Raw genomic sequence first — 15,880 nt, 5'->3', positions numbered from 1 at the left:
ATCGCCAGACATGATATTAGCACAAACACTATGCAGGCCACAGACCGTAACATATCGTTACACACTTGAGTTTGGAGGACATGTCCTCAGCTGGTCCCTTCCGCAGCATGGTAGCATTAGCGCCAACGTTTTGAGTACGCTGAGGTTTCTCCTCTGCCTGTCTCAACGGAGCAGCAGATGGTCTCTTGGCTGACCGTTTTATTCTTTCCTCCAGCATGCTCATATCTTTTTCAGAAAGCTATAACACACAATGCTTTCACTCAATTTGAATTGTATGGATTTTAGAAATACAGGTGTACCACTTACTACTTCAGACTGAATTGCCAAGGGTAGGAACTGTCAATGCTGCCACCTAGCAGCAATCTAATAGGGCCACTTCAGTAGCTAATTAACCCATATGGACAAGCTGTAATACTGAATACAGTTATTTCTAGCCCACATAATTCCCAAGAAACAAGTCATCCTGGATTCAAACTATGGTGCTATGTATTTCTAACTGTTGCTTGTATTGCTGCAAAGTTCTAAACAAACAAAAAATTCCCACCTACCTTTCTATACTCTCTAATTAGGAGCCCACGCCATGCTTTAACACTAAAGATCCTGCCACAGAAGCCAGGGTCCTAACAGCTGATCTGTTCAATGTACCCATAATTCCACTTGAACACAAGGTAAGCCAACTGAAAATTCCAACTCGTGTAGCAAAAAGAATCATATTTATCTGCTTGCCTACCAATTGAACAATAAAGTTACATTTTAACAACGGTAGCCAGAACAATTTTGTGGCAAGCATCCTCCAGCATCCCTATGATTTGGAAACCTTCCTGAAAAGCCATACATTTTGGGACTAGATGGACCATACTGAAGCTCAGAAAGCCGTGGTTAGAAGAGGTTGAATGGTCCTGGTGCTAATTTCCTTAATCGTGAAAATCCCAAACCAAATGGACTATGCAACACTCAGGAGAGAAGGTATACTGCACTCTGAACAATAGTTAAAATAAGACTGGGATCGAAAGCAAACAAACCAAATTTACCAGATAACAACTGCAAAGCAGTTGGTGCAAATGGGCATAAACCCCTCCCCCCTCAAAGAGTATTTGAGGGAGCCCAAACAACTAGCTTTTTCTGGCCAAATGAGTTACCCAAGTATCATCATATATCACAAGTGTTAGCTATACAGTTGTTAGCAAGTAACACTTAAAGAATTTAATTCCCATGGAAGTCCATGTTTTGCTCATTTCTTCCAACGAATGCGCAGGTTATATATCCCACAATCAGAAATGAACCAACTAACCTTTAGAGAATTGACAGTTGATTAATTTATTTTCAACGTTACCAAATGCTCTTGACTAACAGCAATACGTACCATTACCAATCCACTCAAAACAGTGTGAATCCCTGACGAAAGTGTAAGGACTCAAAAAAAAATTATATTTTCTATTTCCAAATTACACTTACATTTCCAATCAGCTTGAACACTTGATCACCATGAACATTATAGACAGTCACAATGGTGTTCAGTGCAGCATTGCGCACGGTGTTGTCCCTGTCACCAATATGAGTTGCCATTTCTTTTAAGGCTCTCCCTGGAGTTGGCTGGCATACATTCATGCCATACGATTCAACCAGACATCCAAGCTCTTCCAGGCATTCTAAAGGAAGAAAATGGCACATTCAAGTTTAAAGTTGCTGGGAAGACAGTCCTCCCAATTCCTGTGTTATCTGCACAACTTGAACGCTCACTGTAGAGAAGTGCCAGTCACAATGCTGATGACAGGTATACTCCAGGTGATTTATGAGATGAAGAGTAAACTAAAGGTTAAGACACTACCTGTGTGAAGTATTCTGAAAACTGTTAGTCATCCCTTACTCCTTCAAGCATTTCCCATTGCCATATATGAGCAATGTTATGGTTAACTTCACATCTAGGTAGTTTAGACAGCTGTGAGCTTAAAACGTTATGTTATGTATATAATTTAACTTTCTGGTTATGTCAAGGATGAGATATTCTCAAGGTGTTTAGGAGGTGTTTGTAGTTCAAATACCATACCACAAATGACAGCTATAATAAAGCTGAGACAAACATACAGCGTAGACATTTCTTTCCAAAGTCTTCATCAGATTAATCAATTCCCTTAGTAATTCAGAAAATAGTATTGCCACTGTTCTCCTTACTACTGTTTCACTAAGGCAACTAGCCTACTCAGGGGAGACTCAACCTGAACGCTGATACCAATTCAACAGATTGCAAACTTGGAGTTGTTTAAAGGATCATACTTTAAAGTGGTATAATCTTGTCTTTTATTTTTGGTGTCTTTCTGCCTTCCAAAGTTGAGCATAAAATGCTATACATAGGCACATTTCATACTCCATCAACTGTTATTATGCCATCTGCAAAAGAAAGCAATTTCAAGTACTTCGCAATTGCCCGGTTCATGACGCTCTTTCGCACCTGCACGCTGTTTTGAGTTTTTGGATTTTGTCCCCTCCATGATGAAAGTGAACATCTTGCTGGCTGGATAGATGAGACACATCTTGTTCAGAATGGAACGTACATCCCTACGGATGACATCTTTTGGTTCTCCTACCTAGTGGAAAAAGGGGAAAAAACACCTATTACTTTAAACAGTCTCATGATACTGTCAGTTAGTCTAAATATCAGGAAAGCTAGAGTATCTCAATACAAAAAATAAATTTTTGGTAAATGGTTTTTAAAGGCAAATATGCAATATAGAATCAGAGAATCATTTAGGTTGGAAATGACTCCTAAGATCAAGTCCAACCGTTAACTTAGCACTGCCAAGTTCACCACTAAATCATGTCCCTAAAGCAGCACATTTATCCATCACAAATACCTCCAGGGATGGCGACTCAAACATTTCCCTAGGCAGGCTGTTCAAGTGCTTGACAACACTTCTGGCAAAGACATTTTTTCTCATATCCAATCTAACCCACCCAGCACAACTTGAGGCCATTTCCTCTTGTCCTATTCCTTGTTACTTGGGAGAAGAGACCAACACCCACCTTGCTACAACCTGCTTTCAGGTAGTCGTGGAGAGCAATAAGGTCTCCCATCAGCTTCCTTTTCTACAAGCTAAACAATCCCAGCTCCCTCAGCTGCTCTTCATAAGACCTGCTTTCAAGCCCCTTCACCAGCTTTGTTGCTCTTCTCTGGACATGCTCAAGGACCTCAATGTCCTTGTGGTGAGGGGCCCAAAAGTGAACACAGTATTCGAGGCGTGGCCTCACCAGTGCCGAGCACAGGGGCAGAATAACCCTCCCTGGCCCTGCTGGCCACGCTGTTTCTGATAGAAGCCAAGGGCCTTCTTGGCCACCTGGGCACACTGCTGGCTCATGTTCAGCCGGTTGTTGACCAGCACTCCCAGGTCTTTCCTGCCAGGCAGCTTTCCAGCCACTCTTCCCAAAGCCTATAGCATTTCATGGGGTTGTTACAACCCATGTGCAGGACCCAGCACCTTGCCTTGTTGAATCTTACACAGCTGACCTCATCCCATCAATCCAGTCTGTCCAGATCCCTCTACACTTTCTGCTCTCCACCCTGTCCAGAACTCTCAAAAACTTGAACACTCCTGCCCAACTTGGTGTCGTCTGCAAACTTACTGAGAGTGCCCTTGACCCCTCATCCAGATCACTGATAAAGATATTACACAAAACTGGGCCTACTATTGAGCCCTGGGAACACCACTCGTGACCAGCTGCCCACTAGATTTAACCCCATTCGTAATTTTTTTTGAAAGAACACATTACAGTGTTTGATGATATCTTGCCATATTTCTCATGAAAAATAAGGTCAGTTTCTGTATAATGAACCATACCTTTAGGATAAGATATGGGATGAAAGAGGATGCTTCATTTTCGGTTAGATGATACTCTTCTTGACTCAGCATTTGGAAGAGCATTTTAAGGTATTCGAGTGCTTTCATCAAAACACTCGTGTTGGTATCAAAGAACCGCAGAGTAAGCCATTTTAAGATCACGTCCAGGCAGCTGATGACTCCATCTTTTTCACTCTCCAAGTGCTTGAAGTGAAAAAAAAAAATTATGAGGTTTTACAAAATTAAATACACTGTTCAAGAAAACAGAGAATAAGAAAAAGCTATGCCTCATAAGATGGTCTACATGTATTGGTTGATTCTTAGAATCCTAAGTGCTCACTTTGAACTTACCCAGCTTTCTGAAATTCTAATAGAGTTCTTCAATGAGAATATTTTCCCTTCTTCCAAGAAACAATATTAATACCAATTTCATCATTGCTCTGAAAATTATTTCTATATATGTTCAGGTTTCAGCTTCACAGAACAATGACCCCTGGCTTTCCTCAGAGAATTCCTATTTGATTTTAATTCAAGTAGAATCTTTCACAGCAGAGAATAATTCTACACAAGGTCATCTACTAAAACAGATCCAAACTCACCTCAATCATAACAGCCAGTGCTTTGTTGTGGTGCTGAAAGTCTGCATGAAACATCTCATCCTGCAGCCATTTGGCCACACAACTGGACATCTGAGTTTTCAGCTGCTCAATATATTCATCACGGGGAGTAGTGAAATTCCACTTTAACACCTGTAGAAGGCAGCATTTGGAACTCAAAGTAAGCAATACATTTTATCCCTGAAAGAAACTACAAATTGCATCCCTTTTAATCCCGCTCTAGAATCCATTTTCAAAGTCTTCTTAGTATCAATAAATAATGGGAAAAATTCAGTGATGTTTGCTCACCTTGGCTTACATGAAAAGTTTTTGCTATGTGGTTATCATTAGGCCATTATCTTAATTATTATCACTTATAGTGGTTACTTTTAAGCTACAGATAGGTCTATTTACTAGTATTACAAATAATACACATGTTTTAAGTATAAGGATTTCTCTTTACAAGCAAGTTTGACAAACACGGCTGTTCGAAGTAAGTAAACTAAAGCATTTACGATGTATCCTAGAGCAGGGAAGTTAGTAGATCATTTTCGGGTAAAAACTCCATGACCCTTCACAACTGAAGACCATTCTCTTGGAAGTGGTAACGACGCCTTTGGCTTTTATGGAAGTGTATAAACGCACAAAATTCCGAAAGCAAAAGAGAATCACCACAGTAAACCAGACAGTGGCCTGTGAAAGTCAATAGAAGAACTAGGTAATCAGTCCAAGGGGTAGATAGAGACTAGCACTTTCATGCCATAGCATGTTTAATTCCAAATTAAAACCTAAAAGAATGTATTGGAATTGCACTCCTTCAAAACATGTGAATGCATTCAGATTGTTCTCACCTTCAGACCTTTCTCATCTTTCATCCTTTGCTCTTTCCCATTTGGGACTATGACAAAAACAGGACCCGATTTATCGTCATCTTCCTTCAAATTAGGCTTGCTTATTGATTTCTTCCCCTGAGCACCCTGAAGAGAGCACAGTATTAACAGGCAAGACAAGATATATATGAACCTCAGACCCAGCAATTGCAGATGTTAGATACCAGCCAATCTCATGCTGCATTTGTGTACAAGAGCCAGAGAGAAGCTGGAAAATAACGCTGATTAGAATTTTAAAAGTAAGTGCTCTGCTGCTGTGAAAGCAATACTCATGACAGTGTGCACAGTAGCACCCTGTGAAATACGACACATCACTCTCAACCAGTGCGCTAGTCACTCACACACATCCCTAAAACCCAACACGGTACCTGTTTGATAGATTTGCTTTTGGTCAGAATGGTTCTGCCCTTGCTGAAGTTTGTATTAGCTTTGGACAGGCTGGTATTACCCTTGGACATACTGCTATTAACATGTGACTGCTGTAAATAAGCCACAAAAAAGGCTTTGTTGTTAGACAGCTATTTACTCTCGGAGTTAGCATTCCAAACCTTTTAGCACGTTCACAGCAGAGGCATTAACTCTAGCATCAAACTTTACAGAAGAATATGTTGATTTAGACAAATCTACAACATCCTTCAAGGTCTGTTCATTCATTCCTACCATGAACCTGGACCTATGTCAAATGTTCTCATTACAGCACTACTTTAGACCATGGAGGTGATAGGACCATAGAACAATTTTGGGTTTTTAGTTATACACCTAGGACAAACTTTAAAGTTAATAGCAAAAAAATTACTGCAACATCACACAGAAAAATCCAACCACAAATTCAAACGTAATCAGTTGAGATTATTATTATGCATTTAAGCACCTCTCTTCCCTTTTTGCACTTGTGATTGAGAACATTTTACCCTTCATACTCTGAAGGAGAGTTATCTTCTGATACATGGGCTCAAAATTCCTGTTTAAAGTATAACATTGGAACTGCAATTGTAGGAATGAGTTCTCAACAGCATGAAATCAGAGGCCAAGCAGATTTAGAACATGGACTGAGCTGCTCAGAAGGCTGTATTTTTGACAACACAGACTAAGAATTAAATACATAATGACAAAAGTAGTGGTTAAGTAGGTGATATGGGATCAACTTGTCCTTTCAGAACTTGGACAAGCATAAAGATGTTCAGTAAAAGCAGTCCCAGCAAGTGCTATACTCTTCTACCTGTATTACATTAACAAGAGACAGCTATTAACTTCACAGAACTGATATGAAATCAACATACTTTAGCTTTAGAGGAGGCAGCTCCTGTTTTGGCTTTTTTGGGATCAGGCTTGGATTCCATAGTATTGGACCCCGAATCTTCAGCAAGTGCTGGAGAAACAAGAGACAATTTGAAATTACCAGCAAGCCTATTTTAGGTCAGCACAGTTTTCCATTCTCATGACAGAAGAAAAGCTGGTCATAGATACAATACGCTTATCACACAGAAGTCTGAGGATTTTAGACACATAAGAGAAGTTCCTTGAATTCCACGTTAGCTTACAAAGCCTCATACTACATTAGCAAATTTTTCATTACTGAAACAATTTAAAAACGCACACATGCGTATATTATGCAAGTTAATGTCTAGAGCTGTCATTGCATCCAGTCTGAGCAGGCAAGCAAGACCCAGCAGAGAGGTAAGCCAGGACTATCCCTTCAAATCACTTGTCTCCTAATCTTGTTACCTACTCTTCTGTGTTGGCAAACATTCTGGTAGCCCCAGTGAACTATACTGAGGAAATAGTCCAGATAAAAATTAATGTTAAAGCATTTTGAAAAGTGTTATACTAATATCTGATTACTATGAAAACCCCCATCCCCTACCCGCTAAGGGCATGGGTTTTAGCTTCAATACCAAGTAGATATTTTCAGAGAGCAGCAGACAGATGGTTGTTTGGAAAAGCAAAACCCTCCCATATTACGAGCTGACTCAAATGCAAGAGCAGAACTGCAGACAGAACTCACTAAATCACACAGCTATTTGTAACCCTAGCTATGCTGTATTTCTCTCCTCCTGCCAAGTCTGGAATGTCAAAAAGCTTCAAACCCCACCTTTTTCACAGTCATTTCCCAGAACATAGAAGACATTACCTGATGCAGGTTGGAATTTGGCTGGAGCTGCTCCCCCTACCACTCTGGAAGATGCTTTAGCAGGAAGAACTGGTTTGGCTGGCACGTTGGCTTTGGCTTTCTCAAGCATGGCCAGTACCTGGTCTTTGGAAGTTGGCTAGAGAACAGAGGGAGGAAAAAAGTGGTAAGTCTGAAAGATTAGTGATACTGATTATTAATACATGCCGCAGACAAGGAAAACAACAGTTTGTAGCAATTTATTCTTTATTTAGCATCTTCCAGGAAGTTTATCGTAACACATCAATATTCTCAGATATTTCTGTTCTGAGACAAAAAATCCCTTCCATTAAGTTTATTCTGCAAGACCTATAGGAAACACATGAACCGGCAGTCTGTTCTAGGTGAGCTGTTCTATGACGTTAACCGAGTGCCCTAACAGATTCAGAACTCAATGGTCCACAAGATACACCAAATTGCCAGAAGCCATCTTCATGCATGCGCTCAAAGGCATACAGCTGGACAGTAACCGTATGGGAGCTATCTGCAGGTAAATTTTTTCAAAAGAAAACCAGAGTGAATAAACGTCAAGCTCCTGAAGCGATAAACATGTGGCGGCTGCAGTCTTTCTGAAGTAAACGCTAACTCAAAGCCTCCTGAGGCTATTTTTAGCCCCGCCTCCTCCAAAGTATTCAATGCAGACAAGCTTATATGACTCAAGACAACATATGAGACTGTGAGTGTGACTTGCTAGTATCTACTAATTTAAAGTCACATTCTCTAATCTTAGCAACAGAAATACCTTCAGCTTGCTGGTAGCTTTCGCCATCTTCTCAAAGCCAAGATGAATCATAAAGAAAGGGAGGGCATCCTGTGCCTTTTTGCGCACATCCCCATTTCGATCCTCAAGGCAGGAGTACAGGTGAGGCACACATAAGAGCAGGTCAGAAGGAACAGAACGGAGGGTAGGCAACTTCTCAGCCAACCAACCAAGAAGCTGAAAGAAAATTTTTAAATAAAAGTTGTTGAAGAAGTGCTCACAGTATTCTGTCAGAGGACAAGAGCCCGAATAGTAGTCCTCTATGTAAGCATAAAAGCTCCCCACCCCAACCTCGGTTCAAGACAATTCTTAACCAATGCCAACTTTCACATCAGCAATTGAAAAAAAAAAAGTTTAAATTAACTACAATATGTTAGGATGCAGCTACCGTCAAACTTGGAGCCTGGTCTCTTAATACTGCATGGGCTGCTTCTTCCTTTTCAATGTACATCAGCATTTCAGCTGCTGATGTTATTATCAACTGCAAACACATCTATGCCTCTGTTTCAGTTAACGTAACATGTAATTAATTTGAGGGAAAACACATCAGCTCTTATAATGCTGATCAAAAGAGACAAATCTCATTTTGGAGGTATCGAAATCAGAATGACAGCTACCATGCAGAAAGCTTTTTGAGGTTAAACAGTTTTACGTCAGTATGAAGACAGAGCTACTTGCTTACTCAAGTAACGGTAGCATCACATCATTCCAGTCTGCATAGACAAATGTAGTCCTTAGCAAGTAAGGTTATTCTCATTAGAGACACACTAGGAAAAGTTTACTTAACAGAGGCCTACCTCTTGTCTTAGGAATGGATTTTCTTTTTTTAGCTCCTCAGACAGGTCTTCCCCTTCCAACCACTCTCTCATGCCAGTTTGTTCAGCCCAGGCATTCACAGTTGCTAGTGCAGCAGCACGAACATTATTCTGTAGCAAGAACAAGATTTAAGAAAAATAATCCTAAAAAGGTCTCGGGAGAGGCAATAGATTCATCCTTCCAAGGAAAGGAAAGAGCTTCTATGACACAGGTCCCAAAATCTCTGTTTTTACTCACTGCTTGAGAAGCCTAAGATGCAGTTGAACTTAGTTCTAGTGATGGTATCAGCTGCAGAAACCACCAAATCAGACACTATATCTAACATCATTAAAAAAAAATTAGTAAGAGGGACAATCGGTAGCTTTAAAAACACTTTGCACCTGCTACAACTCCTTGATGGGAACTTTGTGAGTCTCCTACCTCTCAAACAAGCTAAAAGATAAGGTTAGTGATTCAAGTAATGCTTAAAATAGACTTAGCACAGTCATAAATCAAGACAAGTAGATTATGGAGCCTGTTATCAGGGCACTCTTATTTAGGACACATGAGCGAAAGTCAAGTCACAAACAGGGGAGCCCTCAAACTCCTACCAATTTCCACCCTCAGTAGGTTTTTTCCAAGCCAAATTTAGAACAGCACCCTTTTCTGAAACAGCTGTGTGAAGCTATAATTCAGACAGAATGCTTAAAAGACACAGTTCTTCAAAACGTTATCAGTACAGACAAGACTTTGTACGTATGACTCCTTCCTGCAAACTGCTAATGCAACAGACTCATTTAGCTTTACTATGCATCAATTTAAAATGTAAAGACATGTATCTAAACAAGAAGGAAGCATCCTTGCAACCTGTCCATCTTTGATCTCATTGAGGAAAAGAAATAAAGCACGTGCTGCAGGTAAACAGACACAGGTAAATCAGCTTCTCTGATAAGGCCTTGGTTCCTAGGGCCCAAACTTAATTTATTTTCAATCATTCTACAAGCTGTCGATTATCCTCAACTATTCAGTGGGTCCACTATCAACGTTTTGAAGTATAGACCGAAAAGGACCCTCCTCATCTTCAAAATCTCTAGCGACTGGATAAACCAGGTAATCTTGCAGTACATCAAGAAAATTACTACCGTAACAATAAGTATGCCATCCTCTGTTAACATCACAGTGCTTACAAGTAACACTGCTATTATGCATTTTAGTTAGAGTACCAGCTAACCACAGTTGGTCTTAATCTTAAACCATGTACTTGGAACTGAAGGGAATTTGCTGTTTCCTCAAAATACCTGGGAAATCAAGAAAGGGTCCAACTTAATCTTGTAAAATCTCAGTTCTTTAAGACTCTTTGAGAGAAAACAATTTGAACTAAGTGTTTTTATCTAGCCCTAGTCCTTCCATTGCCTAGGACAGGCAGATCCAGTTTCTGCTCTTTTTCCTACTTGTATTCAGAGCTCAAACTTCTGAAGTATATCACCTCTGATAATTGTCTGTGACTTCTGGCACCAGACATTGGCATCTTCCCAAGCCTTCTTCCCCCATTGCTTCAAATAGCGCTTTCCCATTGTCCTAACTTTGATTTTGACACAGCATCCCGACAAGCTCAACAACGGCAATTTACAAGCTTCAGGTGTCGATTTAAAGTGTCCTGTTCCTACATACAGTTCAAAAGGTCTCCTACACAGCAACACAGACAACAGCATACACCAGAATCCACAGTGGTACATAAAAAGAACAGAAGTTGTACAAGAAACTTTACCAAGCAAACCTGACTAACACCTAGCAGAGTGTATTTTCCATATTAGAAGTATGCAGTCACCACATATAATTTTTAAAAGCTCAATTATGCCACTGACTGGGTTTACTTACAAGCAGGAGAATACATCTCAGGCAGAACATATATTCAAGCACACATTCATATTTGGTTAATAAGCTGTAATTTAGGCAAGAACCTTTACAAAAATTCTAAGCTCCCAAAGAAGTTTTAACTACCATTCACCTCCCAAAACCAAGTCCAAACAGCAATAGTTATTCTCAGGCACAGTTCAGAGAGTAAGCAGCAAAAAAGAAGGATCTTGACTGTCCTACCTTACTGTCGCCTAGGACTGTAATGACAGGAATGCCCAAGCTTTTCACGTATTGTTTGATATTGGGGCCCATTGCTGTTGCTAACTGCTGAAGAATGCTCAGTGTTTGTTGCACCTGCACGTAAACAAAGTCTTTGAATAAAATACTGTTGCAACCATGTACACAAAACTCCAAAGTCATATGCAGAAAAGTAACACTGCTGTACACACATGTAGGCTTTTACTTTAGAATACCTGCTCAGTGGGATCTATTCCTGACTTCAAATTCATCACACAGATAAAAATAATCTCTGTGCTGAGTAAATTAAAGTTCTACTAAAAATATTTTCAAACACGTGACACTTCACTTCTGTCACAAGCAAAGTTGTTATTCAAACTTCGTTTTTTGGTTTTTTTTTGTTTTGGATTTTTTTTTTTTTTTTAAGATTTGCTTACATTACATTCAGAGTAGAGGCAGATTTCCCCTTTTTTGAAGGCTTTTTTAATACAAAGACAAAAGCAAGTATTTCCATAACCATGGAAATGTATTTCCATACATGATCTAGAAATACACAGTTCACTCTTCCAACTGTTAATTTAATGACACTGTAGCAAACTGAGCAATGAGCAAAGCTCAAAAGTTACAATTAGTTTGTCTTAAGTTATATCCTGGAAACAGCTGAAACAGGATTTTGAATAACATACCAGGATTTTATTTGAGTCATTGAGACGACTCTTTAAAGCTGCTGGAAGTTCTCCAATGTTTGGTTGTATGAACTTAGCCTCATTTATTATGCCTGTCACTTCATCTAGACCTTCCTTTCTGATCTTCCAGTTTTTGTCCCCAATCTTGGCCACTAGTTCAGCTGTGATCTTATCACTGTAAGGAAAAAAAATGTACAAAGACCATTTCCTTAATTTTGCATCTTTTAGTATTTGAGTATTTTAACACCACAGATTTCTGCTTAAAAAGTGTTTATAAACACAAAGGTTTGAATTGCCACAGAAGCATGTCTTCAGGTTGTAGAATCCAAACCTACCCAATATCTGTTCTTGGCAAGAGATCCACAACATCATTCCCAACATCCTCCTGTTCCTCTTCCTCACCATCGTCCCCACCTCCTGCACTGTGCCCAGAAATGCCTCGAGTTGGCACGGGTGCCGTCTGCCCTTGCATCTGCAAGTAACACAAAAATCAGCAACAGTTATTTTACGCTTGCACAATACAAACAGGCTGTCTCAGGGTGACAGACTTCTAAAAACCTTACGCTATTCAAACAAAACCAGAAGCCTGTGAAGTTTGCCACAAAAACGTGACTATTGACATAGCTAGACATAATGAGTTTGCAGCTGCTTTGGTGAGCTGCCTTAAAAAAAAAAAATTATTCACATACAAAAACATGGGTTGGACAACAGTATTACTACAGGTTCCAGCTCCTTGAGTTTCCAAGTAGTTTTAACATTGCTTAGTAATAACAGCACTTCACTTCATACCTTTTCAAATTCTGCATCTATCTGGGAGAGCAGGGCTGGCTTCTCGTCCTCAAAAAACATTCGCAAAGGAGGTCCCACATAAAGGTACATGACTCCAAGCAAGGTAATGGCAGATGTCCTTACAGCCTGTCAAAAAAAGAATAACAGCACTTAGTCTTCAAATGAAAGATTGATAATAATTCTGGATTAAAATTCTAAACTTACTTACTGGGTTAGTTGCAGCAAGAGCTGTCTTCACATTACTGATGAAAGCTTTGACATTCAGTCTGGGGAGAAAAGGTATTTCCCATAAGTAAAATGCAACACAAGAAGCACCAACAAGAAACAAAATCAATCATTAGACTATGCTAAAGAAAAAAAAAAATAATGCGCTGACAACAGATTCGTACAACTAACTTACTAGCAGAAGATACTTGCACTTATAATATCACAGGTACAGTGTAGATGGTGGCTATTTCAATAGCTCCTGAAAAATACCAGGTTTGGGGAACAGACTACCGTGAAAATCAGTACAGTGAACATAAAATAATAGCAGTCTCTGATATAAATTACAGCTGCGAAGTTTCTTAAACGGTATTACCCAAATGATTGCTAGGACTCATCTTGAGGGGTGAATCTAGAATATTTTTAAACACCTGATATACGGCTACATAATAAAGGTGAGGGAGCTTTTTTGTTTGCTTTAGGTTTGGGTTTTTTTTAACTATCTCAAGATCTTCCAGAAAACAAAAGCACAAATTTCCAAAAGGTATTTACAAGACAAAAAAAGGAAGGTTTAGATTACTGAATCTTCTGCACTGTCACTGAATTCAATAGACGAAAAAACAAGCAAACGCAGAAGCTTCCTTTGTGCAGCCTCTAACACACATTGCTCTAGTATCGTATCTACACATAGGTTATCCTGCTGGAAATACACACTGTTCAGGGAATTTACTGAATGAGAGAGTTGATTTTCCAGGCTTAGTCAATGTTACTATCCATCTACTAGCTGCGAAACAACTTGTACAGGCATAGTAGCAGTCCAAGTAGCCATATAAATGAGCATTTGAAGTCCCCATTTGCTCAGAAATTTCGTCCTCTTGAGTTAACTATTATGTATGCCTGACTAGATTCAGTTAAGAGACTGCTAATTAAAAATTAAGGAATGCTATCCCTGGTTCTGATGAAGAATCCATTTATTAGCCTCAGTGTCCGATACAACAGTGGCTATTTCGTTGGCTAAAATGTTCTATTATCAGCCTCAAAATCTCCCTCCAGGAGATCAATAAGCATTCTGGTCGGTAATCATCCATAGGCCGTCAGGTTTTGCTTTTTTTAAAACTATGAAATACAGTAATCCACCTGAGTGCAGGTGTATCCAAGTAGAACAGGGGCAACAGACATGCAGTCTCACAGCTCCTTGCCCAGCCCACTCCTACAGTACATTCAGTTTAAGAAAAATGCTCTTCAGAGAAGGCAGTAGCAAATTAAAGATCTAGCAGTGCAGTACTATCCTATCTTATTAGTAATGCCAGTTACTTTCATTTACACATTTAGAGCTAGAAAAGCACCTAAGAGATCTAGCATCAGAGTATGAGGAACAAGAGTTCAGATGCATTTGCAGCCATGCTCTTCAGACCACCCTGACAGACAACAGTCCTAGACTAGAAACAGACAAACATTCTTGTTCAAGCTTCTCTTAGCAATTTACTTAAAAGACATACCCAGAAAAGCCGAACTCTTTAATTGCATTTGAAAGCCAGTTCAAAGTTTCTGACTGGTTTTTAGGATTCTTTTGAGAGAAAGCTATAGCCACAACCTGGAACATAAGACAGTGAAGTTAAAATTTTCACTAGCAAACCAGGTGACAAAGCACTGTAATAAAGGAGGAAAGACACCTGCAAAATACACAAAGCATTGCAAGTAAACAGAAACACCTGGGAAAACACATGTTGTGTCACTACAGCAGAATACAATTGCAACTGAAGTGAACCAGAAGCTCCTGATGTACTTAAAGGCAGCCAGAGATACCTTCAGTATGGATGAGTACCTGCTTTAGCAGTATTTCAGCAAAATACTGACTTACTAATTATTTCCTCTTGAGAGCAACCAAATCACTTTCAGGCAATAGAAAAGAAATAAAAGATTTAGGATTTACTCCTCAGACTGAAAGAACACCCCACATAATATTTCAGATTCTATTTACTGGGAAAATATCTTTGCTGCTCACTCACCTGCTCGGCAGTCCATGCCAACTGACATGCCTCTGCTATAGCTGTCATGGCTTCTTTTGCATTACTCCCACATTTCACATCACCAACCTTGTCTACGAGACCATCCAGCACAACCTGAGCTGAAGTTTTTGAGAAGTTTCCTTTCTGTGCAATCAATGCAACTATATGCAGTTTCATCTGCATCACCTGAAACATCCATAACAGCCAGGAAGTTACTCACATTTTCCTGTATTTTAGACCAAATCTTTTATTCTCGATATTTATAGATACATTAAAAATATCTGTATTTGTGGGTAAACATAAATGTATACATAAAAGATGCATTTGTGTATATATACACAAGAATGTATATGCACATTTTAATACATAAAAGCATGATCACACAAACACATTTGCATACAAAAAATACATATTTTACCTACACACACTTGTATATACATGGGTTTGTGTGATTATACACACAAATGGTGTATACATGCTAACACATTTTTATATCTATACACATATATACATTCACAATCAATCAATAATACTGGGCAGCCGTTACCTACTTCTAGAACTTTATATATACACACACATCCACATCCACTCACTGTCAACAGAAAAAGCCTGATTTCAGAGTTCACACCCTCTATGGTCACCATTGAGGTCATGGTGCTAAGACAGTCATCAATACCATGCACGCACCTACAGCCTTTTAGCTGCAAACAGCTCACACTAAGTAATAAAACTGGACTTCTAGTTACTGAAGGATAATGTATTACCTGAAAGTTCGTTTCCTTCCAACCAGGTTTCTTGGCCAGCATTCTTACTAGAGCCTGGCAAGGCATTTCACTTCTCTCCATAAGCTCAACAGCCTAAAGGATAAACACTAAGTTAGCCAGTGGGTCACATGTGATACAAACGCCAAAAGAGAAACATAAATTACCTCAACTTTCCTGGTAATGCTTTCTTAATCCCAAACTAACTTGCAGAAATTCTCAGCATAAGAATTTACCTCAAGAGCCTCACTACAAGATCCACTTTTACAAGGAATCTGTTTCACAGGTACTGAGCC

General features: G+C 39.4%; 1 protein-coding gene across 5 annotated transcripts in view; it reads right to left on the bottom strand.

Annotated features, from left to right (window-relative positions):
• CKAP5 (cytoskeleton associated protein 5) overlaps positions 1 to 15,880 on the bottom strand; it is a 48,854-nt gene that overhangs the window by 9,695 nt on the left and 23,279 nt on the right. For 3 of the 5 annotated variants that reach the window (XM_069857962.1, XM_069857961.1, XM_069857963.1), the window contains exons 16-34: positions 15,588 to 15,680; positions 14,824 to 15,009; positions 14,314 to 14,408; positions 12,819 to 12,876; positions 12,611 to 12,736; positions 12,157 to 12,293; positions 11,822 to 11,996; positions 11,139 to 11,252; positions 9,044 to 9,172; positions 8,229 to 8,423; positions 7,451 to 7,586; positions 6,600 to 6,688; positions 5,688 to 5,798; positions 5,281 to 5,406; positions 4,433 to 4,582; positions 3,834 to 4,037; positions 2,450 to 2,585; positions 1,456 to 1,649; positions 66 to 238 (exon numbers count right to left, since the gene is read on the bottom strand). In XM_069857962.1, coding sequence (XP_069714063.1) covers positions 66 to 238; positions 1,456 to 1,649; positions 2,450 to 2,585; positions 3,834 to 4,037; positions 4,433 to 4,582; positions 5,281 to 5,406; positions 5,688 to 5,798; positions 6,600 to 6,688; positions 7,451 to 7,586; positions 8,229 to 8,423; positions 9,044 to 9,172; positions 11,139 to 11,252; positions 11,822 to 11,996; positions 12,157 to 12,293; positions 12,611 to 12,736; positions 12,819 to 12,876; positions 14,314 to 14,408; positions 14,824 to 15,009; positions 15,588 to 15,680 — 2,627 coding nt within the window. The remainder of the gene's footprint in view (positions 1 to 65; positions 239 to 1,455; positions 1,650 to 2,449; positions 2,586 to 3,833; positions 4,038 to 4,432; positions 4,583 to 5,280; positions 5,407 to 5,687; positions 5,799 to 6,599; positions 6,689 to 7,450; positions 7,587 to 8,228; positions 8,424 to 9,043; positions 9,173 to 11,138; positions 11,253 to 11,821; positions 11,997 to 12,156; positions 12,294 to 12,610; positions 12,737 to 12,818; positions 12,877 to 14,313; positions 14,409 to 14,823; positions 15,010 to 15,587; positions 15,681 to 15,880) is intronic. The other 2 variants (XM_069857964.1, XM_069857965.1) reach the window with 1 other exon arrangement.

Source organism: Phaenicophaeus curvirostris, chromosome 5 (genome assembly GCF_032191515.1).
Source record: "Phaenicophaeus curvirostris isolate KB17595 chromosome 5, BPBGC_Pcur_1.0, whole genome shotgun sequence".
Lineage (NCBI taxonomy): Eukaryota > Metazoa > Chordata > Aves > Cuculiformes > Cuculidae > Phaenicophaeus > Phaenicophaeus curvirostris.
Note: the sequence above shows the minus strand (reverse complement) of the source record. Positions and strands in the feature narration are given on the sequence as shown.